This window comes from Ovis aries, chromosome 14, assembly GCF_016772045.2.
Source record: "Ovis aries strain OAR_USU_Benz2616 breed Rambouillet chromosome 14, ARS-UI_Ramb_v3.0, whole genome shotgun sequence".
NCBI lineage: Eukaryota > Metazoa > Chordata > Mammalia > Artiodactyla > Bovidae > Ovis > Ovis aries.
In genome coordinates this window covers 13,464,075-13,490,703 of record NC_056067.1, presented here as the reverse complement: position 1 = coordinate 13,490,703, position 26,629 = coordinate 13,464,075, and the positions used below count along the sequence as shown (strand labels likewise).

Sequence of the window (26,629 nt, the reverse complement as noted above, 5' to 3'; positions counted from 1 at the left end):
TGGGGAAGGCAGGATCTAGGGGTACAGGTCATGGGCAGCTGTGTGCCCCCTCTGCCCACCTCCCCGGGCCCTGACTGACCACCCTGGTCTCTTGAGAAGGCTCACTGTTTGCTAGACACAACCTTCCTGTCCACCTTTGGGCTCCTGTTCTCAGCATGGGGACTGGCGCTGAGTGGCAGCCAGGATGTGCCGAGTGGCTCATGTACCACCCCCGTCTTCCCACCACAGCCCCCCAGGGATCTGATGGCCCCCACTCTGGCCTCCTGACCCCAGGCTGCTCCTGGATGGAGGCAGAGGTGGGTAAATGGGATCCCATGGCAGGGGTGGCAGGGTGCTAACCCAGGGCCCTGCCTGCAGATGGCGTACCAGGCATGGGTGACCAACGCGCAGACGGTGCTTCGGCAGCAGCGGCAGCAGCAGGCCGAGCAGCAGCGCACAGGTGAGTCTGGCTGTGGGCAGGTTGTGGGGTGGTGGGGAGGCAAAGCGCTGATCAGATCCCCTGTGTCTAGGAGGCGACCCAAGCCAGGAGGCAGGGCTGGCAGAGGGCTTGGAGGACGAGGTAACCGGTGAGTTGGCGCCAAGGGCTGCGGTCAGGGAGCGGGGGTCACCCGCTGACCGCTCCTTTACGCCCTCCTGCCCAAACCTCGCCGCAGGCCGCAGCCATGTGATGCAGCGAGTGCTGAGCGCCGTGCAGTTCCTGTGGGTGCTGGGCCAGGCACTGGTGGACGGGCTGACGCGCTGGCTGCACGACTTCACGCGGCACCACCGCGCCATGAGCGACGTACTGCGCGCAGAGCGCTACCTGCTCACACAGGAGCTGCTCCGGGTGAGCGGGCTGCCGTGGCCCCGCAGTGCCACGCCGGGCCAGGCCCTGGGTCCGCCCCCTATGCCGACGCCCCGCCCACTACCACATGCCCCGCCCCTGCACAGACGCCTGTCACGCCCCTCCTTTTGCCCAAATCGGTTGACCTGAGCCCCTGGCTGCCCTGCAGGGCGGAGAGGTGCGCCGGGACGTGCTGAACCAGCTGTACACCAGCGAAGCCGAGGCGGCCCGTGATGCGCTGAGCACAGCATCGAGGTAGGACCCGGGGCGGGCGGCTCAGGACAGTGGGGACCCACCTCACGCGGCCTGTCCAGCCCCAGCGCCTGAGCTGCTGCACAGGGGGTGGTAGCCGGCTGGACCCTTGTCCACCAGAGACCCAGAGGCCCTCCAGGATTGCCCCCAGAGCCCGAGCAGTGTGCAGGCCGCCTTGTGAACTGCTCTCTCCCGCAGCGGGCTCGGGGTGGAGGAGCCACTGAGCAGCATGACCGAGGACACCAGCAGCCCCCTGAGCACCGGCTACAACACCCGCAGCAGCAGCGAAGAGGTGGTCGCCGAGCCTGGGGCTTCTCTGCGCGGCTCTGGGGAGCTTCCCACCGGCCGCGGCCGAATGCGCACGGCTAGTGAGCTGCTGGTGGACAGGTGAGCAGGGAGGGGTGCACAGCGGGTGGTCCCCGAGGCTCCGAGCTGGTGCCGGTGCTGGTGCCGTCCAGGCCTCTGCGCCAGGCCTGAGCCTGATCTCCCGCAGGCGCATGCACATTCCGGAGCTGGAGGAGGCGGAGCAGTTCGCGGCGGGGCGGGGCCGGGCGCTTCGGCTGCTGGAGGCCCTATACCAGTGCGTGGCTGCCCACTCGGAGCTGCTGTGCTACTTCGTCATCGTCCTCAACCACATGGTCACTGCCTCAGCCACCTCCCTCGTGCTGCCCGTGCTGGTCTTCCTGTGGGCCATGCTTTCCATCCCGAGGCCCAGCAAACGCTTCTGGATGACGGCCATCGTCTTCACCGAGGTGGGAGTCGCTGGAGGGGTGGAGGTGGGGGTGGGGTGCGGGCGCCACGCTGACCTCTCTCCCCTGCAGGTCACGGTGGTCGCCAAGTACCTGTTCCAGTTTGGCTTCTTCCCCTGGAACAGCCACGCTGTGCTGCGGCGCTATGAAAACAAGCCCTACTTCCCGCCGCGCATCCTGGGCCTGGAGAAGAGCGACAGCTACGTCAAGTATGACCTGCTGCAGCTCATGGCGCTCTTCTTCCACCGTGCACAGCTGCTGGTGAGTGCTCACAGACACACCTGCACACGTAGATGGACACATGGGAACGCACACACGCAGCCGGGTTGTTTCAGGAAGCAGGCAGGACATAGTGGGGTCCAAGGTGGGCCTGGCCATCTCACCCAGCCCAGCGTGGCTGCACCAGCCTCATCAGCCTGCCTCACTCCACAGTGCTACGGCCTCTGGGACCACGAGGACCCCCCATTGTCCAAGGAGCACGACAGGGGCAGTGCAAAGGAGAAGGGGGCTGAGGAGGAGCCAGCCCTGCCTGCACCCCAAGAGGAGCCAGGAGGGGTGGCCAGGCCCCCTGCTGAGGACCACGTCCAGGCGGAAGCGAAGGGTGGGCCCCTAGAGCCCGGCGGCAAGAGACGCATCAGCCTCCGTTTCAGGAGGAGGAGGAAAGAGAGCACGGAAACCAGAGGACAGGCCGTTGGTACGAGGGCCTACCCAGTGGAGCCACTCACACCCCATGGCCCTCACAGCCTCTGCTGGTGACCCTGGGGAGGTCCCTGCACTCGGTTTGGTCTGTACAAAGTGGGCTGGCTGCACTGGCAGCCCCTTTGGGGTTTCTCGGGATGGTCAGGAGTCTGAGCTGGGCCAGCCGGTGCCGTGCGGGCTCCACCGTCAGTGGCGGCTGCTCCCCACAGAAGGCGAGGAAGAGGAGGCAGCAGCAGTGGCGGTGGTGGCAGCGGGGGCAGAGACCTTGCGGAGAGAGAAGAGGCGGAGTCGTCCCCGGGAAAGAGTGAGGGTGCTGGGGGTCCGGCTGCAGAGCTTCTGCCTGTCCCTGTGAGTGCCCAGCTGGGAGCGCCCAGGTGAGGGTGGGAGGGAGGAGCAGGTCCTCGAGTGAGCCTGCCCGCCCGCAGGGCCCGGAGCGTGTACTGGCCCGTGCGGCGCTTCTTCCAGGACATCCTGCACACGAAGTACCGGGCTGCCACCGATGTCTACGCACTCATGTTCCTGGCCGACGTCATCGACTTCATCATCATCATCTTCGGATTCTGGGCCTTTGGGGTGAGCTGGGTCTCGGCCCTGGTGAGTCCAGGCTCCGCAGCCTCCCCAGCACCTCTGACCTCTGCTCTCCTGGCCACAGAAGCACTCGGCAGCCACGGACATCACATCCTCCCTGTCAGACGACCAGGTGCCCGAGGCCTTCCTGGTCATGCTGCTGATCCAGTTCAGCACCATGGTCATCGACCGCGCCCTCTACCTGCGCAAGACCGTGCTGGGCAAGCTGGCCTTCCAGGTCGTCCTGGTGCTGGCTGTCCACCTCTGGATGTTCTTCATCCTGCCCGCCGTCACCGAGCGGTGCGTGCCAGGGTGCAGGCCCTGTCCGGACACAGGCTTTGTGGTGCTTGGTGGAGGCAGGGTTGGGGGGGGTGGGCACCCTGACCTGACCTGGCCTCCCGGTCCCATCCAGGATGTTCAGCCAGAACGCGGTGGCCCAGCTGTGGTACTTTGTGAAATGCATCTACTTCGCTCTGTCCGCCTACCAGATCCGCTGCGGCTACCCCACCCGCATCCTCGGCAACTTCCTCACCAAGAAGTACAACCACCTCAACCTCTTCCTCTTCCAGGGGTGAGTGTGGGCAGCCTGGGGCGCGGGGCGGAGGCAGGGGCTGTCATCCCTCCAGCCCTCCTGACAGTGCCCTGGCCTCGGGCAGGTTCCGGCTGGTGCCATTCCTGGTGGAGCTGCGGGCGGTGATGGACTGGGTGTGGACGGACACCACACTGTCTCTGTCCAACTGGATGTGCGTGGAGGACATCTACGCCAATATCTTCATCATCAAGTGCAGCCGAGAGACTGAGAAGGTGCCGGGGCCCCGGGGGGCACTGGCCACTCACCCCTGCTGGGGTCCCACCTGGGGTTCACCGCCCACGCAGCAGGAGTCCGGAGAGCACTGTCCTAAAATCCTCCTGGTGGCCAGAAAGGGCTCCTCCCAGGGGACGGTGACTGAGGCTGCCTCAGGGACGGCCCAACCACAGAGGGGCCGGAGCCGACACTGGGCAGGAGGGGCCTGGCATCTGGGCCCTGGCTCATTGTCGTGGGTCACGGTGTGAGCACTGACCTCTTAACTGGGCTTTTGTGCTTTCTCGTCAGTTTTATTGATAAAATTCACACATCACCAGGTAGATGGTTTCTAGTATATTCAAATCTCCATAAGCATCAGCACAGGTAAGACCACACTCATCATCCAAACAGAAACCCCAGCCCCACCAGCAGTCGGCCCCCAGCCCCATCCACCCGCCACACGGGTGTGCCTGTTCCTGTCACGCCAGCTGCACAGACCCACAACACAGGGCCTTCCACGACTGGCTTCTCGCAGCGCAGTGTGGTCCAAGCTTATCCATGCAGCTGTACCAGTTTCTTCTAGCGGCTAAGTAGTAGTCCACTGTGGTTAAGACTTGTGTATCTCCTGAAAAAAAAAGCCTCCACAGCCTTTCATATCTCCTGGGTGTGCACTTAGGAAGGAACCCTGTGTCTCTGGGGGCCCCCTTCCAAGCCCTGTGGCTGTGGCGTGGCAGGGACGCCAGCCTGCTTGCCCCACGCCCTGGCAGGGAGGGAGGTGTCTCACTGTGCTTCTCCTGTCTCACCTGGTGACCTGTTTCCCATCAAGCATCTTTCCCCGTGCTTGTTGGTCACCTGTGTATCATTGTCTTTGGAGAGACAGTCTGTCCAGGTTTCTCTCTGGTTCTTACTTGGGTGGTGTTTTTCATTGTGAGGGCTCCTTATGCATTCTGGAAGTTAGACCCTTATCAGATAGATCTGCCCTGAAAGCATCTACTGCTTTAGGTCTCCCATGAGTTCATCTTTGTCAAGGATGTGGGTGACCAGCGCCCTCTGTGGCAAAGGCTTTCCTTCCCCACGGCCTCAAGGTGGGGGTCTGGTTCTGGCTTTGAGCTCTACTCCCTGGTCAGCTATCTTCACCTATGGCTTCAGTTTCAAAGTATGGTCAAGGCTTGACTTTGTGGGGGTCACAGGGGAGCCTGAGACCACAATGCCTGCTGCCAGGACCTGGCACGGGGCCAGGTGGGTCACCTGTGTTTACCCCCCACCTCCAGAAATACCCGCAGCCCAAGGGGCAGAAGAAGAAAAAGATCGTCAAGTACGGCATGGGCGGCCTCATCATCCTGTTCCTCGTGGCCATCATCTGGTTCCCCCTGCTCTTCATGTCCCTGGTGCGCTCTGTGGTTGGTGTCGTCAACCAGCCCATCGACGTCACTGTTACCCTCAAGCTGGGCGGCTATGAGGTGAGCATCACACGGGGGCCTGGCTTCACGTGGCTGCTGGTGCCGGGGCTGGGGGGCCTCTCCGGGCGCCAGGTCACCGTGTCCCCACCGCCAGCCCCTGTTCACCATGAGCGCCCAGCAGCCATCCATTGTGCCCTTCACGCACCACGCCTACGAGGAGCTGTCCAAGCAGTTTGACCCCCACCCGGTGAGTGGCCCCCTGTGCGTCTGCCTGTGGTGGGAGGGGGTTCCGGCTGCTCGCCACTGAGATGCTGCCCTGCACCCAGCTGGCCATGCAGTTCATCAGCCAGTACAGCCCCGAGGATATCGTCACGGTGCACATCGAGGGCAGCTCCGGGGCACTGTGGCGCATCAGCCCGCCGAGCCGGGAGCAGATGAAGCGGGAGCTGTATAACGGCACGGCCGACATCACCCTGCGCTTCACCTGGAACTTCCAGAGGTGTGTCCTGGGGGGGCGCCCCACCCTGTGCTTCACCTGGAACTTCCAGAGGTGCATCCTGGGCGGGGGACAACCTCAAGGGCTCACACACCCCACCGGGTCACACTGTGCCCCTGCTGTAGGGACCTGGCCAAGGGCGGCAGCGTGGAGTACACCAACGAGAAGCACACCCTAGACCTGGCCCCCAACAGCACCGCCCGGCGGCAGCTGGCCAGCCTGCTGGAAGGCACCTCGGATCAGTCCGTGTGAGTGGGTCGGGGGGCTGGGTGTGGAGGCCACAGGAGGGCTGGACCAGGCCTGACTTACCACTTCTCCCCACAGCGTCATCCCCCATCTCTTCCCCAAGTACATCCGTGCCCCCAACGGGCCTGAAGCCAACCCTGTGAAGCAGCTGCAGCCCAGTGAGTGGGGCAGGGGTTCTGGGTGGGGGTGCTGGCTGCGGCCACGGCCCTGGACAGCTGGGGGCCCTGACCCCTCCTGGTTCCCACCTAGATGAGGAGGCTGACTACCTCGGCGTGCGTATCCAGCTGCGCAGGGAGCGTGTGGGCACAGGGGCAGCTGGCTTCCTCGAGTGGTGGGTCATTGAGCTGCAGGACTGCCAGGCCAACTGCAACCTACTGCCCATGGTCATCTTTAGTGACAAGGTCAGCCCACCCAGCCTGGGCTTCCTGGCCGGCTACGGGTGAGTGTGGCGGGGCCAGGGGGCAGGTTGGGGCGGGTTGCAGGCCAGCGGCAGCCCTGAGGCTCACTTGCCCACCCACCTGCCCCCAGCATCATGGGGCTGTACGTGTCCATCGTGCTGGTCATCGGCAAGTTCGTGCGCGGCTTCTTCAGCGAGATCTCGCACTCCATCATGTTTGAGGAGCTGCCGTGCGTGGACCGCATCCTCAAGCTATGCCAGGACATCTTCCTGGTGCGGGAGACGCGGGAGCTGGAGCTGGAGGAGGAGCTCTATGCCAAGCTCATTTTCCTGTACCGCTCGCCCGAGACCATGATCAAGTGGACGCGCGACAAGGAATAGAGCCGCCACGGGCAGAGCCGAGGCCCCGGGCTGATGCTGCTGCCACAGGAAGCCGTGGCCCCCCGGCAGAGGACTGCTAGCCCTTCCCGTTGTCCCCCACCCCCACGCGTACTGTAGTTTTCTAATTAAAACGTTTTTATTTATACAAAGGGGCAATCACATGCTGCCTGCTCAGCCTTGCCTGCCTTCCTGCTCCCAGGGGTCTCCTGTCCCCGGCGCTGGTCCGCGAGCTCAGCTCTCGCCAGTCCTGGCCTCGTCTTCGCTGTCCCCCAGCAGGTACTCCTGGACCTCCTGCTCGGCTGTGGCCCTGGGGAACCGCATGGTAGGAACCGACACCCAGAAGGACCCCTCCTATGCTCCCGCCCCCAGCAGAACAGGCAGTACCTCTGGCTGCGGATCTGGGCCTCGGACAGGATGTAGGGTGGCAAGAGCTCCAAGGAGGGCTGCAACAGAGAGTCAGCACGGGCGAGGGGCTGCGTAGCACAAGGCTGGCCAGTGCCCACCTGTCCCTCACCCGGGAGAGAGATGGCCACTCACCAAGTCTTTCATGTTCACTCGGCAGCCGTAGCACAGCTGCTCCATGACCTGGGCCCGGGGGTCCTCCCTGCAGAGCACGCTGGACTGAGCACCTGGCCTGGGCCTCAGTGAGGACCCTAGGGCGCACCCACACTGTGCAACCCCAAGATGCCGACCACAGCGGGGTGGGGGGCACGACAGGACGAGGCAGGGACTCACCCCCTGTAGCAGCTGGGGCCCCCACCCATTCCAGCACAGCAGCAGGGCCCGGCAGCCACCCCGGCCTGGGTGACAGGGGGCTGCATCTGGGGGAGATGTGAGGTCTGAGCCCCAAAAGCTGTGGCGCTGTCTGCAAACAAAGAGGAGCTGAGGGGACCTCCAGGCCCACAAAACCCCAAGAGCACTCACGGGTGCCCCGCCCCAGCACCGCGCAGGGTGAGGACAGACCAGCGGTGTCGACGTCCAGCGTGCACATGCAGAGCAGGCAGCGGGGGCCGGCGACACAGCCGTCCCTGGGGGCCTTGACCAGCTTCTCGCTTGTCCTAGGGGTGGGGACAGGGCTCTAAGACACTGCTGGCCGGGTGCTCTACCCCGCCAGTGCCCCCCCACCCCCAGTACCTACACGCACCCACCTGTACACGGTGCTAACTGTGGAGGGGAACTGGGCCTGCAGTCTGAGGATGAAGGCCTCCATCAGCCGGTGGATGCTGGCCTTCTCGGGTGCCTAGGAGCAATGAGACAAGGGGGCAGCTGTGGGAGGGGCCCCACCTCAGAGAAGTGTGGACCCTGGGCTTCACAGCATTAGCCCTGAGAGTCTGCTGTGGAGCAAACCAGGCGCCCCACTTCTAGAGCGCCCCCACTGTTCAATCAGACACCCTGACAGAGCCCACTCTGCCCCTCGCCCCGCCCCCACAAACCCCACTCTGGGAGTGCAGGGATGCCCCACACGGGCTCCACTGTGGCAAGGGGCGTGCACGCTGCCCACCTTGGTGTCCAGGGCCGGTGTGCAGACGGAGGGTACGGCAAACAGGCGGTTGTAGAAGGCGACCTCCTTCAGCGTGTGCTCGCGCATGGGCCGTACCACCACCACGTCGCCATGTCGCTCATCTGAGAAGCCCTGGGGCCGGTGAGGGGGATAGTGTTCCTCACTGTACTCGGCTGTTACTGCCCGCTGGGGGGTCCCAAGCTCTCCCCGCCTCCTGGGTGGCCCCTGGGCAGCTTGCAGGCGCACCGTGTCCCAGGCAAGGAAGGCCCCTCTCCCCAGCGCCAGGCTGGTCATGAGCTTGATGGCCAGGCGGGTACAGCTGTCCCCCGTCATGACCTTGGAGTAGCCGTGGTTCCGGGCCACATGGAGAATCAAGTGGGTCCTGTGGATTGAGGCGGGAGGTCTCAGGAGCCCAGGGAGGCAGGCCCACAATTCGGGAGGCAGGGCGAGGCGGACTCACCGCAGGGTCTGCAGAAGCTCCTCCTTGGCCGTGAGCGTCTTCACTGAGTCAAACAACCTGGACAGCACCTGGGTCTGGGCAGTCGTGGGTGGCCCAGCAGGGCTGTGGGGGTCCTGGGCGCAGTGCTGGCTCTGCCGCTCCACCCCATCGGCGCCCAGTGCGTGCTGCTGCTGCAGGAAGCTGTCCACAGCCGCCTTGTAGGCGCTCTCCGTCCCCACTGGCTCCTGGGCAAAGCAGCGCAGCACGGAGGGTGGCAGGCTGAACACCTGCGGGAGGGCAGAGCCGTGAGGCCCGCCCCAGGTGGGGGAAGCAGACCCGTGCCCCTCAGGCACCCAGTGCTCACCCCCAGGCCCTCGAACAGGGACGGCCTGCCCACCTCTTCCAAGGCCACAATGTGCCACGGGAAGCCAGTGGTCTGCAGGACCAGCTTCACCTCCGCCAGAGTTTTCGCTCTGTCCTCGGGGCTCTGGCCGCAGGTGGCTCCCTCTGAGACCCGCAAGCAGAAAAAGAGAGTCAGGCTTAAAGAGATGCGGACAGTAGTCAGGACCAACAGCCCTGTGTCCTGGGGGCAGCAGTCTCTGAATGCTGACCTGTCTCCTCGGGGGGCATTTTCAGAGTGGCTGGTGAGTTCTCTGGGCATGGGGTGGAGGCCGGAAGGGCAGGTCCCCTAAGGCAGTGAACTCGCCCTTCTCACTCAGTGCCCTGGACCCCGTGGTGGACACTCAGCAGACGTTCCTGCCCAACCCTGGACGGTCTGAGACAGGATGGCAGCAGTGCTGTCTGCCGACACGCTGTCTCCAGACAAACGCCCCTAGGAGGACTTCCTGTGGGCACAGTGCCAGCAGTCAGCAGGCCCACCTGAACACTAGGGCCCAGGAGGAGACGTACCATCAACGTAGATAACCCCTGGCACGAAACGCAGCCTCTTGGCAGAATCTCGACTCAGGCCCTGGGGGGACGTGATAGGGCCTCAGCTCCAAAGCCAGAAGCCACCGGGCACTTTGCTGCAGAGACTCTGCTCCTTCCAGACCGAGGACCCCCAGGAAAGGGCAGCAGTGCCCCTGTGCTGTGCTGGACTCCACGCAGGCCCACGGGGAGGAGGCACAGCCCAACACGCTTCAAAGCGGCACTCCCTGGGGTACCTCTGTCCCCCTCCAAGCAAAACCTGCTCTCAAAGCCTGTCTGTGCCTCCTGGCAACACCTGAGAAGCCCCTGCCAAGCCCTTCAGACCACTCAGAGCAAGAAAAGACCATGACAGCAAGGCGTCTCTAGTCACGGGGAAGAGCTCCGCCGGGCGGGGGCGGGGAGGGGGTGGTCTCACACCCTCTGGCCAGGTTGAGGGCACGAGGAGGCAAGGGCAGAAAACCAAGCGCAGAAGTGCCGCCTCCGGGAAGCCCCAGCACAGGCCACACCACCACCCCTTAGAGTGTGTGCAGCGGTATAGGTATGTGCCACGCGGGTCAAGGCCTCCCAAGCACCCCAGGGCTACCAGGAGTCCCACTGCCTCCAGTGCCCAAAGTGGGCCTGTGGATGGGCCAAAGCACAGCCCCCATGCCCCTTGTCTCTCCACTGACAACCCCCGAGACCTCCGAGCCCCCCCTTAAACTGCTCAAGGAAGCCACCCTGACCCCCCGAGCCCTTAGGTCCCTGGGGCACCTGCTCTTGCTTTTTTACTGTCTTGTTCCGGACACCCTCCCTGGACCAGGAGAATGCCCCTGGACGCCTCGAGGGGCGCTTTGCCCTGGTGCCACCCTGGTGCCTGGTGCTGTCCAGCAACGCATGTCTGCATTCGAGCAAAGGGACAGGGCACTAAACCCGGACATGGCTGGGCACTCCCTACACCACTCCAGGGCCAGCGTCCACGTGCCCACATCTAAGAGCCCTGAGCATCCTGGCTGGGAAGGGGACCTTTCTCTCCAGCCCAAGCAAGAGTCCCTTGGTGCTAGCCCCCCAGCACTGGATCCTGGCTAGGCGTAGCAGGAGGATGGTGTGGAGACATACCTCAAGGACCTGCCAGACCATGGAGCTGGACGAAGGCCCCCCAGACCACGCCAAGAGCACCTGAGGAAGAAGGAACATCACTGGAGGCACTGCACCTCCAACAAGGCCCACCCTCCACCCACGGATGTCTCCGGATGTGAGTGCCCCAGGAGTCTGGGTGTGCGCCCATGGGAGGGGCTGGCACGATGAGGCTGGGACAGGCCGCCTTCGAGGGGGGTGCCACACCCTACCTTCTCTCCTGGGAAGATCAGCCTGTTCTTCCCCAGCATGGCCCTGAACTTGTGGACGTACAACGCCTTGAAACAGTCCCTGCAACACAAACGCTAGGAGCTGCAGCAACACAGCCCAGGCCACCCACCAACACTCCACAGGCTGACAGCCTGAGAGCCCGCCAGGCTACATTTTCTTCTAGCAACTTCCACCCTTAAAGCAATGTCTTGACATTAAAAGCTGCACCCAAAGATGGGTGAGGGTAGAAATGGAAAAAAAAAAAAAAAAAGAAAGAAAAGAAAGGAAAAAGGAAGAGAAAGACACAGAAAGGAAGAAGAGGAAAGAAGGGAGGAAAGAGAAGAAAGAAGAGAGACAAGCAGAGAGAAAGCAAGCTCCCTCCCCAGCAACCCAGCAGGCAGGCAGGTGGAGCAGAGGGGCCCGAGCAGAGGGATCTGAGCGGAGGGGAGCAGCGCTGCCCCAAACAGCGGCCAAGCCTGGGGCTGTGCCCCCGCAGCATTTCCTTCTTGCTGGTCAGATGATCTAGTGTCACAACAGTCCCCAACACAGAACAGGCCCTGCTTATGAAGAGCTGACCAAACACCCCGTGGAGGCTTTGTGGACAGTAACTCAACAGCAGAACACCTGAGGTTCCAGGGACCCCAAGGGATCCGCCACAGGGTGGCTCCTGGAAGGTCAGGGCCCGGGAGGTTCCTTGGGCAGACACGGATGCTCACAGTGGCAGAGAGGACACTGCAGCTGCCACAGCCGTGCCCCCTGAAGCACCATGAGGCCCCGGAAACCACGTTCTCCCTCTGGTTAGGCGAGGCAAGGGCTTCCTACATGCTGACCTTCTCTACCAGTGAGGAACTTGCTCAAAACCCAGACTGCCAAAATCTGCAAACTGGAAGATCAGCCTATCACCTCTTCCCAGACTAAGCAAGCAGGGGAGGGGAGCCCTGGGCCCAGAAGGAGTCGCTGTGGCCTCTCTCCTCCTCATCGGAGAGTTCTCCAAGCAGCACCTCCAAGAGGCTCTTATGTGGTTAAAGCAGTGACTTTCATATCTAAAACATATTTCCTGACAGCACACAGCAAATCTACTCGGCCCTGCAAAAATGGGCAACTGTGAGAAAGTTTGGGAGAAAACAACTTATTCCATCCCTTTGGCTTCTTTTTCAGAAACTTAGTAAGTAGAGTCTGATACTCTGGGAGACCAATTAAAAAATGTGAGCCGGTCAAATAATTCAGCGTGTTTGCCATGCACATCACGTCACCTGAATTTCATAAAGCAGGTGACGAGCCTGACCCCTGTGGACCTATGGACCCTATGAACATGACCAGACACTGAAAGTTATGACTCACGGCCATGTGACAGGGCCACAGACAGCTTCAGATCAGACGGAGCATGGTAGGCCTCGCTGGGAGCAGCCCCTGCTCCTGTCCAGAGGTCCCCCCGCAGATTGCCCCTGGTGGTCCAGTGGCTAAGAGTCTGTGCTCCCAGTGCAGGGGCCTGGGGTCCATCCCTGGTCAAGAAACTAGATCCCACATGCCTCAACTAAGACCTGATGGAGCCAAATAAATAAAAAATCTCCAAAGATGCCCCCACAGCTCGGAGGGAGAGGGATGAAAGGGGGGGTTCTGACCTCCCAGCTGTGGGGGCATCTTTGGAGATTTTTTTATTTGGCTCCATCAGGTCTTAGTTGAGGAAAGCTGCCCCTGAATATGTTCCAGCTGCCCTGAGGAGCTCTTCTCGCCTGCACCACACTCCTCTTCACCTTCGCTCCCAACTCTCTCTGTAAGTGCCACCCGGACTTTCCTGCCACCTAATGCATGCCTGGATGATGGGAGAACAGCACTCACACAAGAACTGACACCCACAGCCATACACACACACTCACCCACCCCTGGACATTAGGAGTAAAGTGCTTTCAAAAGAAAGAAATCAAGCCGCAGAAATGGAGGCAGTCCTGGTTACTGAGACTGTGTGTGCCGGGTCACCTCCCACATCCAGGCCTCACCTGCAGAAGGCGTCTCCAGCCCGGATCACCACCACAGGCAGGCCTTCCTTGCACTTCACACACTTCTGATCCCGGGTTCTGAGGCATTGGGAGAAGAGAGACCAGGACACTGATTACATGCGCTCAGGGGCTTCGGGGAGGCGGCAGCCGGTTTCTCATCCCAAGCTGTTGTACCAGAGAGGCCATGGTGGGGCTGGGGAGGGAGAGGAAGGAGCCTGCACCTCACAGACCGGACCTTGTATCTTCTCCAGACTACCCCTCTGAGGAAATACCAGAGCCCTAAGAGGATTTCAGTTCTTCAAAGCCAGCTCAGTTAGCTCTGTCTCAGGGCTGGCACGAGAAGAGAGACAGCTAGTTCTGGGAGGCGCTGGAGGGGAGAACTGGAACCAGAGTGCAGAAGCGGCCGGCAGGTCGACTTTCCTCGCCAAGTAAGGACAGCTTGGTCAGAGGCGGAACAATTCCACTGGCTACAAAAATTAGAGGTGCGAGCGCGCCAAGTGTTCACCACGGGCTTGCCAGGCACTCCCCGGATGCTGAGGAGCGAGGTCCACCCCACACCAGAGATTCCTGGACTCCCAGGACCCGCCCTGGGCAGTCTGAGGGCTTCCCGGAACGTGGCCCCCGAGACTGAGCGCAAAGCGCGTACGGGCTGGCCCTCGGGGCAGGGCTCGCCCCCTGCTGGAGGATCGGAAAGGAAGCGGCGGGTGCAGCTGCCCAACTTTTACCCAAGCCGTGGCGGCGGTGACCCCTTGGGGGCGGACTCCCGGTACTCCTCAGACATCTCGCACATGGCTGCGCCGTGTCGCTTAGCAGACAGCTTCGACGGCAGAGGCGGGGCGCATTCTGATACGTCACCTACGCGCCGGCGCGAGGGGCGGCCGCTCCCTATGACGTCAACACGACGCCGGCGCAGCCGTGACGCTCGAACCGGGGGCGGGCGCTCCTTGTGACGTCAACTTGGCGCCGGCGCGGCCGTGACGCGCAGGCCGAGCCGGGACAGGGGCGGCGGCGGCGGCGGCGGCGGCGGCGGCGGCGGCGGCGGCGGCGGCGGCAGCGGGCCGGGCCCCGGGATGGCGATGTTCCGCAGCCTGGTGGGCTCGGCTCAGCAGCGACAGCCGCCGGGCGGGCCCGCTGGCGGCGACAGCGCCCTGGAGGCGCAGTACAGCTGCCCCATCTGCCTGGAAGTCTACCACCGGCCCGTGGCCATCGGCAGCTGCGGCCACACGTGAGTGCGCTGGCCTCCGGGAGGCCGCGGGGTCGGGCGCCGCCCCGGGGAGGTCTGAGGCCACCCCAGCGCAGTCCCAGCACGCGAGGACTTGGGGGGCAAGGGGCTCCACGCGCAGCGCCGTTTCTGCCCTCTGGGTACGTCCATCCGCCTCAGCCCAGCGTCCTGCCCGCTCGCCCCGGGCGCTCGACCCCGATCACCCCGTCGGCAGACAGGGCCGACCTGCAGCTCTGCCCGGTCTCGTGTGCCAGGAGCCGCTGACGGCCTCGGCGGGCCTCCCTGGGAACTCAAAGGGCAGCGGGCGCGACCTTTGTGCCGGTCGCCTTCCATCTGGTCTAGTGGAGAGTGGGGTGGGCAATTGTAAATAAATGCTTTGTGGCTTTTGCTGTCAACTATTTTTTGGATCCGCTGTCAGCTTGTCGTGACTGCAGAGGAGAGGAGTTCCCTAAAGTTTGGACAAAGGCTTTCTTGGAGTCTGGTGCTGTTTTGTTTTGATGGAGAACTTGGGTCACCATGGGTCACTGAGCAGCCAGGCAGGCTGGCCCTCGGTGGACCAGATGCCACACACCTTGCTAGGGTTTCAAGCTGCTCCTGGGCCAGTTGTTTCAGGAACACAAACCTGAGGATGTGGCTCTTCTCCCAGCAGAGAGCTGCACTCATGTCTTCTGGGAGCTGCCAGCCTGCTTGGGAGGGGCTGAGATCAGAGTGTATGGTCTCCAACACTCCAGAAGGCTGAATAACACAGCTCTTGAGTGAAATTAGCAGGGTGGGAGAGGGGACAGGAGGGCTTAGCTGCCCACAGAGTTGCTGAGGAGGTGGGGCCGAGGTGCACCCAGGATAGTAGGAGGCCCTAGAACATTTTGCAAACAAAGGCAGCTGGCCTAGGAGGTTCTTGACGCAAAGAGGGAACTGGAACTGCTAGGTGTGTATGCTGTGTATCCTCAGGCTGCGGGAGTGTCAGGAGTCGGAGTGCCTTCAGGCACACACAGTGCAGACAGCACAGACACCCACCTGCGCACCCTGGGAAAGCGCTGCTGACTAGTCCTGAAGGCGCTGGCCTCACTTTTTCATGCTGTCTGTGACATTTTGGCAGGGGCAGCCTTTGAACAGCACCTCTCTCGTCAACACGCACCAGTGGGTGTTGTCACTGTGTGTTCAGCTTCTTCCAGCCAATCATTGAGAGAGCTGCAGAGCCTGTCTTGGGGCCCAATTTTAGAAAGCCTTTCCTGGGTTTAGGATTTCTATCAACACTCACCCAGCCCTAGACACAAGCCTTTTTTCCCAAATAAATCTTTTTAGAATACAGAACTACACAAACTGCTGTGATAGCATATTCTTTGATAACCTCTCCCCACACTTTTCTTGGCAGAATCACACCCCTCTGCTCCTGTTCCTGAGGCTGGTCCTGCAGCAGCCTCTTCTTCAGCTTCTGCCTTGGAGATATTTTCTTCCTGACCCTACTGCTGATGTAAATCTCCTGGCTGGTTATCTCTGCTGCCTACTTTCTATAAGTTTTCTTTTCCAATGTTTTGAAGGCGTGTGTGCAGACAAACAGGAGAAGGCAATGGCACCCCACTCCAGTACTCTGGCCTGGAAAATCCCATGGACAGAGGAGCCTGGTGGGCTGTAGTCCATGGGGTCTCGAAGAGTTGGACACGACTAAGCGACTTCACTTTCATGCATTGGAGAAGGAAATGGCAACCCACTCCAGTGTTCTTGCCTGGAAAATCCCATGGACGGAGGAGCCTGGTGGGCTGCCGTCTATGGGGTCACACAGAGTCGGACACGACTGAAGCGACTTAGCCACAGCACAAACGAACACGAAAGATTTAAAGACACCCCTTTCCTTTTAAAAAGTCTGCTGGTGGTCTGGTTATCTGCCTCACTCCACCGCTACCTGACTAAGCAGTTTCCTTCACAAAATAGGTTTTCTGGAGGTGACAGCAGCCCTGCCTGGGCCTGGACTCCTGCTCCAGCACCCGACAGAAGGGGACAGGTCACAGGGAGGGCTTTCCAGCAGGAGCCCAGAGGCAAGGGAGCTCCTCGGTGGAGACGGTGGAAGCCCTCCCAGGAAGTCCCCAGAAGAAGCCAGTCATCTGCCACGCTCAGGGGATGCCCTGGGCAGTAAGCTGCACCTGGAACCAGAAACCACCTGGCTGCTCCTGACGCTCTGACGAGGCCTTCCCTAGTGCCGTGTATTTGGGCGGAGTTCTGCCTGGGCTGCCCCCAGCCACTGTGCCTCTTCTGTCCATCCGCCCTCTCTGGTAGTGCCGTCACACTGTCTCCCGCCTAAGTGTCCCCACGTGCAGTCTGTTAACGAACAGAAGTTGTAGAAACACTGGCACACTCGTGCATAAGGAGATGCGGAGGGAATGTTGGTAACAGACATTGTCTGAGTCCTCCCTGCTTGCAGAGGCCTGGGAGATAGGTGCTGTTACTCTTCCAGCACAAGGGAAAGGAGATCGGGGCAGCCGAGGGCAATCCCCAGGTGTTCAGCAAAGCCGAGGCTGGAGCTCAGGCTGCTGGGCCAAGCCGGCCTCTCACCCCTGTCACTGAGGCCCCTTCTGCGGCCACAGCCCCCAGCACCCGTGGGCCAGTGCCTGCAGACACCCGGAACTGCCGAGCATTTACCAGCCTGGAGCGGGCTTCTCTGCTGAGTTCGCAAGGCCTCTGTCCGCAGGCTCAGTGGCCTGAGAGGCTTGGGTCCCAGGCAGCTCCCCTGGTCTGTGCAGGGGGTGACCAGTGGGGACAGCACTGGAGTGATGGGTCCATGCAGAAGAGGCTCCGGCCAGCTGACGGGCCACCCCCCACCCCCTAACCAGGCCTCCGTGCACCTGCGAGGGCAGGGGCCATGCTGCACTTCGTTCTGCCCCCGGCTCCTTAGGGAGTAAGACAGGAGCTGGCAGTGTAGTGGGCGGGTCAGGCAGGGCTCGTCCTCCTTCTGGAACCGCAGCTTCCTCGCCTCCCCTCCCCACCAGGTGCCCCTCTCCTGACCCAAGGCTGGTTTGTCCTGAGTACACCCTCAGCCTGGCACTCTGCAAGCTTCCTCCATCTCCTTGTGGCTCAGGGGACACATCCCTCACTGAAATCACACAGGTGGCTGCATGGGAGCCAGCATGCAGGAGAAGGGCCTCTGGATCGCCTCAGGTGCCTCTTCCTGAGAAGAGGTGAAAGTCTGAGGTGGAAGGATGGGGACCCTGCACTCTGCTGGGCCATCTGTGCCCCCAGAAATGCCCGCAGCCCCCTTTCTCGCAGGGCTGAGCCTGTGGGCTGTGGACGAGGCTCCAGTCTCTGCTGAGCAGACCCCTTGGCACTTCCTACAAGGCCAGACCAAGCTGGTCCTGAGATCAGGCTCTCGGTCCCTCTTGTGCCCCAGCTGAGAATGTGTGACCTGCGGCGTGTGCTCTTCCACAGCACAGAGCTGGTTGTGAACACGAACTGCTGTGGCCAAGCACCTGAGGGTGCAGGACACAGCACCTCCAGAGACATGGATAAGAGCTCAGAGCCGAGAGGAGCCTGAGCACCTGGGCACAGCCCCTCTGCCACCCTGCCTCTGCTCAGGCCGGGCCCGAGGCCTGCTTGCCTAGGGACAGGGCATGTCCCAAGACTGGTGACGCTCCCTGGCCAGCCTTGGCCCTGCTCCTTCTAGTGAGTGCTGGGCCCTGGGGCCCTGTGGTTTCCTCTCAGCACTGGGGGTTAGTGATTTTACCCTCAGACTTAGTGGGTGGAGGGCCTCCTGGGTCTCCCACGCTGTCCTGGAGCCCCCGAGGTGTTGTCGTCACCCGTGGCAGTGAGATGGACAGGGTGGGCCCTGGCCCTCCCGCAGCCAGCACTCTTGCTGGGACCAAGTCTAGGGGCCAGCACAGGACAGGCGGTCACGGCTGCAGCTCAGGAGCCCATGATGGGGCAGGGACAGGGTCATCTTTCAGCCAGACAGTGCCCACCCCGCCCACAGGCCCCGCACAGAAGCACCTGCTGACGTAGGGGCTCACAGCCCTCAGGCCCGTGTCCCCCCTGCAGGTTCTGTGGGGAGTGCCTCCAGCCCTGCCTGCAGGTGCCGTCCCCTCTGTGCCCGCTGTGCCGCCTGCCCTTTGACCCCAAGAAGGTGGACAAGGCTGCCCACGTGGAGAAGCAGCTCGCGTCCTACAAGGCACCCTGCCGAGGCTGCAGTAAGAAGGTACTGGCTGGGCTCCTAGAGGGTGCATCGGGGAACCAGGCGCAGGCCACCCCCCAGTTCTGTTGAGCAACCTGCCATTCCGCTCACTTCCCGAGCGTGGCCCAGTCTCTGGGCTGTGGCCGATGCAGGGACGGGGGCTGAGCTGAGCCCACCCTAGACACAGCCTAACACTCCAGTGACCCTCGCGCTGCAGGTGGTGACTGAGGCAGGCCCAGGCCCACTGTCCCTCCAGCACCTGAGCCCCCCAGCCCGCCCGACACCTGCTGTTCCTGCAGGCAGGCACACCACCTCTCAAGGGACCCAGCCTGGAAGCAGAACGTGCAGGGAGGTTTTCAGATTCTGCCATTGCTCAGGTTAACAGGTTAACTCTCCTGAGTTATCACAGTAGGAAGCGGCCCTGGTTGCTCTGTCCCCAGGGTCAAAGGTCTGAATGTCCAGGGGCCTCTTTCGGGCTCGCGTGCCCCTCCCTCCCAGCCCAAGAGCAGCGTGAGGTGCCCTACGCTTGGTCTGTGTCATGGTTCTTTCCACGCAGGCAGGATCAGAGCGGCAGGCCTCACGCAGTGTCCCCAGCCCTGGGCAGAGGAGGGCCAGGCCGGTGTCAGGAGGCCCACCCCCTATACCCCAGGCTCTGGGTGGGCGCTCCTGGAGGTTCCTGTTTGTGCCACCTGGGAGGGCTGCCCGGGCCTCTTTCTTCTGCTCATTCCTGCCTGCCCCAGGCAGCCAGCGCGCTCCTGCCCTGCCCTGTTGAGCTGGTTCTGCCTTTGGCTGGAGCGGGCAACCTGGTAATCACGAAGGCTGTGTCACGTTAGTTTTTCTGTTTCTTAGTAACGAATTCTAAGCACATCTGACTGCCTAGAATTTTGTCTGCTGGCTCCCATTAAGAAGGGTGACTTTTCACAAATAAACACCCTCCCCTGGGACTTCCCTGGTGGTCCAGTGGCTAAGACTCCACCCTCCCAACGCAGGGGGCCCGGGTTCGGCCCCTGGTCAGGAAACTAGATCCGACAAGGCTCAGCTAAAGATCCCAAGTGGGGCAACTAAGACCCAGAGCAGCCAAATCAATCAATCAGTTAAACAAACAACCCTCCCATGTCCCCCAGCTCCCCAGGGGCCCCGTCAGGGCCCCCCCTGCCCCCTGCATGACCACAGCGTGAGCTGTGAGCGCCTGCTTCTGGGTGCGGCTCTGCAGCCCTGGGTGCATCGGCCTCCTTCTCCAGCCAGGGTGCTGGCCGGGGTGTCAGGAGCCAGGGGCTCAGCCCCCCGCCCCCTGACCCTGCCCTCTGTCTTCCCAGGTGACGCTGGCCAAGATGAGAGTGCACGTGTCCTCCTGCGTGAAGGTCCAGGAGCAGATGGCCAACTGTCCCAAGTTTGTCCCTGTGGTGCCCACGTCCCAGCCCATCCCCAGGTAGGCCCCACGCAGGTCAATCTCTGGGGCAGTTTCTGGCCTACGTCACAGGGTGGGCAGTGTGGCTCCACCCTGAGGAGCTGCGAAGGGCCTCAACCCCTGCAGGTGGGGACCCAGGAGGGCCCGGCCCGGCCCACCTGTCACCCCCCAGTGGGAGTGCAGTCCTTAGGCTGGGGCCAGACAGACACCACTCTGGGCGGGCAGCCACGTCGAGGAAGGAGAGACTGGGAGGTCCTGATGGAACGTGCAGAGGGCAGAGGCTCCACGACAGCAGGGCCCACAGTGCGGGGGAGGGCGAGCCGGCTGGGCCATAGGAAGGGGGGCAGCACCACTCACCCCCCGTCCCCGCCCCAGCGCCGTCCCCAACAGGTCCACCTTCGCTTGCCCTTACTGTGGCGCCCGCAACCTGGACCAGCAGGAGCTGGTGAAGCACTGCGTGGACAACCACCGCAGTGACCCCAACCGCGTGGTAAGCCTGCCCACCCCCGGGACCCTGCTCCCCGCGCGCACGGCCTCCCAGGCCCCGTGGGCTCACCGTCCCCACTCTGTCCCAGGTGTGCCCCATCTGCTCGGCCATGCCCTGGGGCGACCCCAGCTACAAGAGCGCCAACTTCCTGCAGCACCTGCTCCACAGGCACAAGTTCTCCTATGACACTTTCGTGGTGGGTGACCCGCCTGGCCCCGCCCCACCGCCGGTGCTGGTAGTGGGCGGGTTTGCAGGCCACCAGAGGCCCGGGGGGTCTGGGCTGTGCAGTGGGCCCCTCACCCACGGGCCAACCAGCTCTCCTCACTCGGGGTGCCTCTGGGGGAGGTGCCATCACAGGGGTACCGTCTCCCCGGTTTTGCACTGAGGCCTGGGGACAGACCTTCCTTGGGGACGGGCCCCTCCAGTGCCCACTGGGAAAGAGCCACATCCCGCCTGCAGATGCTCGCCTCCTGGTGCACCCCCAGGCCTGCTCTTCCCGTCCCCTGCCAGCCTGCAGGCACCCGGCCTTGTAGGCTCCCGCCTCCGCTCCGCCCGCACCTGGTCCTGATGGTAGAAACACAGGAGTGCTGGCTTCCCCCACTCCGCCGTCCTGGAATCTGGGGGGGGAAGGACAGCTCTTATTCCTCGCAGCCACCGCACACAGTCTGTCCAGCCCTCCGTCACTGGGCGCGGTATCCTCAGGGCAGCCAGACCATCCCCCACTAGTTGCCACGAGGTGCCCAGGACCCATGACCGTGAGGCTGAACGGCGGCAGGGCGGGGGGCTGCACGCCGGTCTGCTGGGGTGGCGAGTGGTCTGCTGGGGTGGCAAGTGGTCTGCTGGGGTGGCGAGCGGGGGTGGCCCTGAGAGGCCACGGCGCCCCGCCCAGCTCCGCCCCGTCTTCCAGGACTACAGCATTGACGAGGAGGCTGCCTTCCAGGCCGCCCTGGCCCTGTCTCTCTCCGAGAACTGACAGTGCCACCACCGGCTGAGCCTTCCCGCCTCCAAGGACAGAGCCTGCCAGCTCCTGCGCCCAGACCCGCCTGGGAAGGCGCCTCGAGGGCTGGGCAGAACCTCATCGCTGCCAGAGGAGAGGCCGCGTCCCCACCACCTGCGCTCCTGCTGAGCGCCGCTGGCTCCTCGGTGCTCGGGCTGAGCACGTGGCCTCGCGGGGCGGCGAGTGCGGCCCCTGTCCGTGTCTCAAAGCCATGCTGTCCTCCCTGCAGAGAGGACCCTTCAGGCCCCGCCACCCAGCAGGGATGCGCAGGGGCCCGGCCCAGCACCTAGCAACGCTTCCCCCTCGCGCGCTCGGTACTGGCTTTTGTGATACCTAGAGGTTCCGCACTTTTCTATATTATCCGGTGTGATGACCTTTTCACGTTTTTTAGAGCAAAGACAAAGCAGTTACCCTTCATATTGCAATATCTGTGTTTGACTAGGAACAATAGTATTTTTATGGAACATTTACAAAATTATATTTTTTAAAAAAAACAATCAAAAATGAACGGTTGTGGGATAGGTGGGGGAAGGAAGGGAGAGACGGGACAATGGCTGTGTGTGGGGACCAAGGTGACCACATCCCTAGGCCACCTCGCCTTTCCCCAGGCCCCCTGTGATCAGCCAGAAGAAATCCCAGTGTCTGGCCACTTGTGGAGGCAGCCGGGTCTGCTCCTGGCCTCCCGCCTGGGTCCTGGCCTCAGCCCCGCTGTCACTGTTCTGAAGCTGACAGCCTCCTGGCCCAGGCAGGGCCACCCCCAAGGGTGGCAGAAGGCAGGGGCCGGGGCAGTGGCTGGTCAGGCCAGAAAATGCTCACTGGCACCTTCGTTTGGTTCCTGGCGTAAATTATTGCTGTCTTAAAAAAAAAAATTTAAATAAAACATTTCAAAGCATCTCAAGCGGCCTGACCAGTGCATTTCTTTCAGCAAATATTAACAGCAGAGGGCTGGAGTGGGGTCAGGAGGCCGTCCTCTGCTGCAGGCCTGTGGTCGTGTGTCCTTCCCCAAGGATTTCCACCTTTGAGACTCCCACAGCCTCCCCAGGCAGCCTGCCAGGCTGTGCCCTCAGCATGCGCCCTCACTGCAGCCCAGGAGCCAGCCCTCCTCTCAGACATCCATCCAGGGACAGTGGTCTCAGGCCAACATAAATACCAGGACCCCCCTGCTGTTTCCAAGTCACCACGGGCCTTTAAAACATGATGAGCACCCCGTGTGGTCAGGGTCCTGGTGCGCTGCCGAGCTGTCCCTGCCTGCCTCCCCTAGCTGTGCCCTGGACCCTGCCCCTCAGGAGAAGGTGAGGCTCCCGCTGACTGTGGCAGGGCAGACAAGCAGAGGCCTCCATGAGAGGACCGTCCTGCCTGGGGCACAGCCAGCCTATAGAAAGCCTTCCTCAGGAGCCACCAGCACCCTGCCCCCCACTGACCACCCTCTGACCCCACTGGCCACAGACGCTGCCTGCCAGCCTGTCCTTCCTGCTGCCTTCCAGATGAGGCCGTGACGTGATCCTGGGGCCACCCAGGCCCAGCATCAGCTTCCCCGGGGCTGGCGGGAAAGGTAGCGTGTGGCTGAAGTGCCCCTCCTACAGGAGGCTGAGGGGCTGGGATTCAGGCCCCCATGCGCAGTAGGGGAGCCTCAGGGTGGCCCTGGCCAGTCCCCCAGGGCCTGGAGCCAGCGGGGGCAGCGCGAGGACCACCCAGCTCCAGAAGCCAGGTGCAGACGCTGCCCCGCGTCCTCCCCCCACCAGCCCAGCCACCTCACTCCGCCACGACCCTCCCCTGCCCCCGGCAGTCGTCAACCCTGACCCCTCTGGGGCTGGCCACCCTGCCCCCATCTAGGACCTTCGCTTCCTCCCCCCCACCACCCCAGAGCTGCCAGCATGTTGTATCCAGGACACGTGTGGTTCTGGGGTCATTGGGCCCATGTCCCAGCCCCAGTTCAGCCTCCAGCCCTGGGAGCAGGGCTGGCAGCAACTACGTTCTCCCCTCCTGGACACAGCCAGGCTGGTCAGCCACAGGTCCTGACCTCACAGTGCCCTCCAGGAGGCAACACCCGGGTGTCTGTCCCCAAGTCTCACCCTGTAGAGGCCTCAGCACCCACCATGCCAGCACAGGACCAAGGGCTCCCGGCCACCGCAGGCTGGCAGTCCCCGGGGGTGACGCCCAGGCTGTAGCGCCTCCTAGACTCTCTGACATACCCGAGCACCGCGCATCTGCCTACGAAACATACTCCCTGGAAGGAGCCTTGAACTCCCTCACGATAAGGCAGCTCAGACTGACAGGCCCAAAGACACCTCCACACGGTGGGCCTGAGAACACATCCCCAGCAGCATGTGATCAGCACCAGCCGGCAGCAAGCTTTCGCGCCCAGAACCCATGCTGAGCCCTGTTCTCTGGCCCAGCCAGCTGCCAGGGCTGGGACCCCATCAGGAGGAGCAGCCCTCACAATCACAGAGAAGAGAGCTGTGCCCCATGGCCCTCAGGCCTCTCCCACAAGCCGCCGGGAACGAGGGCCCAGACGGGGAAGGGGCTCTGAGAGGGTGCCATGGGGCCCAGAGTTGGAAATTCGGCTGTGCACCAGCAGACACTCCCCTGCAAACCCCGGCCCACCTGCAGAAGCCCGACCGCAGTGACACCCGGCACAGCTCCTGCAGCATCACTCGTGTGCACGCCAGAGTGCAGGCCTGCACACACCCGAGCACTGCATGCACACGTGTGCAGCCCTCCTCAGCCCCGCATCACCTGTGAGGCTCAGTGCCTGGTGACACACCCGCTGGGGGTCACAGCTGTGGGTGAAGGCCAGGGTCCCCTCCCAGAAACCCCGTGTCACGCAGCATGTGAGCCCCTCCCCCCATTTAAGAACCAGCCCTCTAGAGGGGTCCTGCAGCTGTCAGCAGCTGTGAGCCCCTTCTGGGGGTGACCACACACACGCTGGCCACCAGCCTGAGCCAGAGCACTGGGTCCGTGACTTTGGCCGGCCACGAGGATGCTCCAAGGCAGGCTGTCACAGCCACGCCCTCATGACAAATACACCACACACCGACACAGGGGCCACGCCACCAGGGCAAGTGCCCCGAGTCCTGGGATAGCCGAGCCCCAGCTGCAAGGCCAGGTTCTGAGTGCCATTCTGAGCCCCAGAGCCAGGCCCACTGCGGGGCCAGGTCCCTTCACCCAGGTGTCCCCGGGGACGGGCATGCCCGGACCACACCTGACACTTTTCCATCTAATCTGACAGGTCCTGCTAACCCCCAACCACAGACCCAACCTCGCCCAGGCGCTGTGGGGGAGGGCGAGAGCGTCCCACCTCTCCAGCCCTTGGCTGCATCTAACAGGGATGGGCTTTAAACATTGGGCCAGGAAGCCCAGTTAGTAGAATCCAGGCTTAACAGAATACAGGTGCACAAGCCCAGAACCACATTGTAAAGCACAGAAAAGAACAAAACATACCTGTAAAAGAAAGAGAACACCAATGTAGGAGGAATTGTAACAATATTACCTGGGCTCTGCTGGCTCAGTGTCTGATAGAGGCAAGCGGGCGTGTGGCCACAAGCAGACATCACCAAGCGTCAAGGGCAGACCCTGGGGTCCCTGCAGGTCCTGCTCTGACAGGGAGCACCATTCCAGGAGGCCAGGGGGAGTGGGCTTCCGACAGCACAGCATGGGGCCTAGCTGCAAGGCAAGGTAGTCATACTGAAGACAGACGACACAGAGCAGGGTGAGGAGGCACTGCCACCGACCTCCCAGGGCTGCACGGGTGTGAGCAGAGCGGACACGTGGGTTTTCCTCTGTGAGTCCTACTCCAGCCTGGCCCGGACACAACCCTGTGAGTCACAGCCGAACAGGGAGTCTGTGTGACCACAGGAGGGCAGTTCTGAGCAGTACGCAGGGACCTCAAACTTCCCTTTGGGTCAGTGCTCACGGCAGCCCTCGGAAAGGAGCACCCCACCTCAGAGGTGATCTAGGGTCCTCAAAATCCCTGGGGTGTTTCCTGGGTGAGATCAGCTGGTTCCCCATGGGAGTGCGCCAGTCCCTCTGGGGACCAAGGTCAACCTGGGGCGGCCACACAGTGGTTTACTGGGCAAGGAAGGACAGTGTGAGTGCAGGGCTGGCTCGGGGATCTGCAAGTGTTATCTACGTCTGGGAAGACAAAAAGGAAGGGAAGGTACACATGGAAAGCTTGAGGCCACAGGAGAAACACACAAGCAGAAGGCAGCCACATGTTCTCCGAAATGCATGTGAGTGGCAACCAGTGGTAAGCCAGGTGATGGGAGAGACAGGCATCTTCTCCCATCTGTGCCCCACCTGTCTGTTCAACCAAGCAACAGACACCCTGAATGAGGCTGGAAGTGCCGGCCCGGTCCCGGTCCCCCCTGCCGCCTACTTCAGCACGTTTTCTTTTCTGCAAAACTGAAGGCATATAAGACCCGGCGTGACTCAGGCCTCCCTCCCCACGTCTCTCTGAGGCTCCTCTGTGGGCTCTTCACCACCTCCACTCACCCCCAGGCTCCTGGCTGGCAAAGCACTCGGCTGCACATGGTGCCTGCGCCTCTCAAGGCAGGCCTGCTGCACAGCCAGGGAAGTGCCTAAGCGGTTCTCAGGGGCCTGGCAGTGTGTTCCTCCACCCCCGCCAGAGAGGGACCCTTGAACTCATAAAATGTCCACATCAGAAGGTACCAGACATGCAGGCATGGCCGTCTTTTGGTGGCACTGAAAACTCCAAAAGACGCAGAAGTTGAGGCTGTCTGGGTCTCACAGACTAGGCTGCGGCAGCGGGTGCAGGCACTGCCCTCTCACTCCACTTCCCACAACTGCCTGTCTGAACCCTCGGAACTCCGGAATGTCAGGTGGTGTCCTTTCTCCCACCAAATGAGCTTTCTGGAGCCAACTGCCAAAGTACTGTCTCTTTTGGGTCCCCTCCCACTGGGAGAGGGCCGCTCTCCCCGAGGCCGGTCGAGCCCCTGGTCACCACTCTAGCGGGTCAGCAGGGTCAGCTCTGGAGTTCAGGGCTGGCGCTCATCAAACCTACCTTTGCGGGTTTGCGCAGGAGGCGGAGCGGGCTTGTAACTGGCTGGAGCAGGTTCTCTGAAGCTAGACTCTGTTTAAGCTCGAACCACAGGGTGGACTGAGCCCAGCTCGGCTTTTGCCCAGCCCTGACCTCCGCCCTTCAGTCCACGGCTAGTGGGCGCGCCAGGTCTCGGGGTCGGCATGACTCATGGCGCGCGCCAGGGAAGTCCCGTGGGCTGGACACGCAGCCACGCGCTCCCTCCCCCGCGGCCCGCGCACCTGTCCTGGGCGTGGCCCGCGGCCCCGCCCCCGCCTCCGCCCCGGCCCTGCCGCGCCGCGCGCTGGTTGGCCGAGGCGGCGCGCTATGCTAATAACCTGAC

At 62.5% G+C, this 26,629-nt stretch overlaps 3 protein-coding genes across 16 annotated transcripts in view; 2 read left to right on the top strand and 1 right to left on the bottom strand.

The window, feature by feature from the left end:
* Positions 1-6,953, top strand: part of PIEZO1 (piezo type mechanosensitive ion channel component 1) — a 57,121-nt gene extending 50,168 nt beyond the window's left edge. For 4 of the 7 annotated variants that reach the window (XM_042231547.2, XM_060397907.1, XM_060397906.1 and 1 more), the window contains 20 exons: positions 358-439; positions 510-566; positions 654-826; positions 993-1,078; positions 1,274-1,462; positions 1,569-1,827; positions 1,897-2,085; positions 2,257-2,518; positions 2,733-2,871; positions 2,949-3,096; positions 3,176-3,390; positions 3,503-3,661; positions 3,747-3,894; positions 5,146-5,334; positions 5,429-5,521; positions 5,601-5,824; positions 5,896-6,018; positions 6,095-6,174; positions 6,266-6,455; positions 6,545-6,953. In XM_042231547.2, coding sequence (XP_042087481.1) covers positions 358-439; positions 510-566; positions 654-826; positions 993-1,078; positions 1,274-1,462; positions 1,569-1,827; positions 1,897-2,085; positions 2,257-2,518; positions 2,733-2,871; positions 2,949-3,096; positions 3,176-3,390; positions 3,503-3,661; positions 3,747-3,894; positions 5,146-5,334; positions 5,429-5,521; positions 5,601-5,824; positions 5,896-6,018; positions 6,095-6,174; positions 6,266-6,455; positions 6,545-6,794 — 3,255 coding nt within the window. In that variant the 3' untranslated portion in view covers positions 6,795-6,953. The remainder of the gene's footprint in view (positions 1-357; positions 440-509; positions 567-653; positions 827-992; positions 1,079-1,273; positions 1,463-1,568; positions 1,828-1,896; positions 2,086-2,256; positions 2,519-2,732; positions 2,872-2,948; positions 3,097-3,175; positions 3,391-3,502; positions 3,662-3,746; positions 3,895-5,145; positions 5,335-5,428; positions 5,522-5,600; positions 5,825-5,895; positions 6,019-6,094; positions 6,175-6,265; positions 6,456-6,544) is intronic. The other 3 variants (XM_027977735.3, XM_060397905.1, XM_060397904.1) reach the window with 2 other exon arrangements.
* CTU2 (cytosolic thiouridylase subunit 2) lies at positions 4,216-26,535 on the bottom strand. Of its 7 annotated transcripts, XR_006056082.2 has the most exons (17): positions 26,272-26,535; positions 24,742-24,914; positions 12,982-13,059; positions 10,987-11,065; positions 10,757-10,816; positions 9,644-9,704; positions 9,132-9,241; positions 8,756-9,021; positions 8,542-8,677; positions 8,296-8,427; positions 7,943-8,034; positions 7,758-7,852; positions 7,530-7,659; positions 7,332-7,398; positions 7,179-7,237; positions 6,976-7,101; positions 4,216-6,683 (listed from the first exon to the last, which is right to left on the bottom strand). XR_006056082.2 is itself a non-coding variant. In XM_027977736.3 (16 exons), the coding sequence occupies exons 2-16, from the start codon at positions 24,903-24,905 to the stop codon at positions 7,026-7,028; spliced, it is 1,605 nt and encodes a 534-aa protein (XP_027833537.1). In that variant the 5' UTR covers positions 24,906-24,914; positions 26,272-26,535; the 3' UTR covers positions 6,912-7,025. The 7 variants fall into 7 exon arrangements, 5 of the variants coding, with proteins under 5 accessions (XP_027833539.1, XP_027833537.1, XP_027833538.1 ...); XM_027977736.3 differs by lacking the exon at positions 4,216-6,683 and having other exon boundaries at positions 6,912-7,101; XM_027977737.3 differs by lacking the exon at positions 4,216-6,683 and having other exon boundaries at positions 6,912-7,101; positions 8,756-8,979.
* On the top strand, positions 13,928-22,149 carry RNF166 (ring finger protein 166). Of its 2 annotated transcripts, XM_027977740.3 has the most exons (6): positions 13,928-14,206; positions 18,227-18,383; positions 19,676-19,788; positions 20,143-20,257; positions 20,343-20,450; positions 21,162-22,149. In XM_027977740.3, the coding sequence occupies exons 1-6, from the start codon at positions 14,052-14,054 to the stop codon at positions 21,225-21,227; spliced, it is 714 nt and encodes a 237-aa protein (XP_027833541.1). In that variant the 5' UTR covers positions 13,928-14,051; the 3' UTR covers positions 21,228-22,149. The 2 variants fall into 2 exon arrangements, with proteins under 2 accessions (XP_027833541.1, XP_042087488.1); XM_042231554.2 differs by having other exon boundaries at positions 20,343-22,149.
* Positions 26,536-26,629: the final 94 nt, after the last annotated feature.

Coding starts and splice junctions, on each gene's coding strand:
- CTU2 (XM_027977736.3), bottom strand. CDS start 24,905: ATGCTGTGCTGTCGGAAGCCCACTCCCCCTGGCCTCCTGGAATGGTGC. Junction 7,853..7,942: donor ACAGTTAGCACCGTGTACAG/GTGGGTGCGTGT, acceptor CCCCACCCCTAG/GACAAGCGAGAAGCTGGTCA. Junction 7,660..7,757: donor GCTGGACGTCGACACCGCTG/GTCTGTCCTCAC, acceptor CTTTGTTTGCAG/ACAGCGCCACAGCTTTTGGG.
- RNF166 (XM_042231554.2), top strand. CDS start 14,052: ATGGCGATGTTCCGCAGCCTGGTGGGCTCGGCTCAGCAGCGACAGCCG. Junction 19,789..20,142: donor ACGTCCCAGCCCATCCCCAG/GTAGGCCCCACG, acceptor TCCCCGCCCCAG/CGCCGTCCCCAACAGGTCCA. Junction 20,258..20,342: donor GCAGTGACCCCAACCGCGTG/GTAAGCCTGCCC, acceptor ACTCTGTCCCAG/GTGTGCCCCATCTGCTCGGC.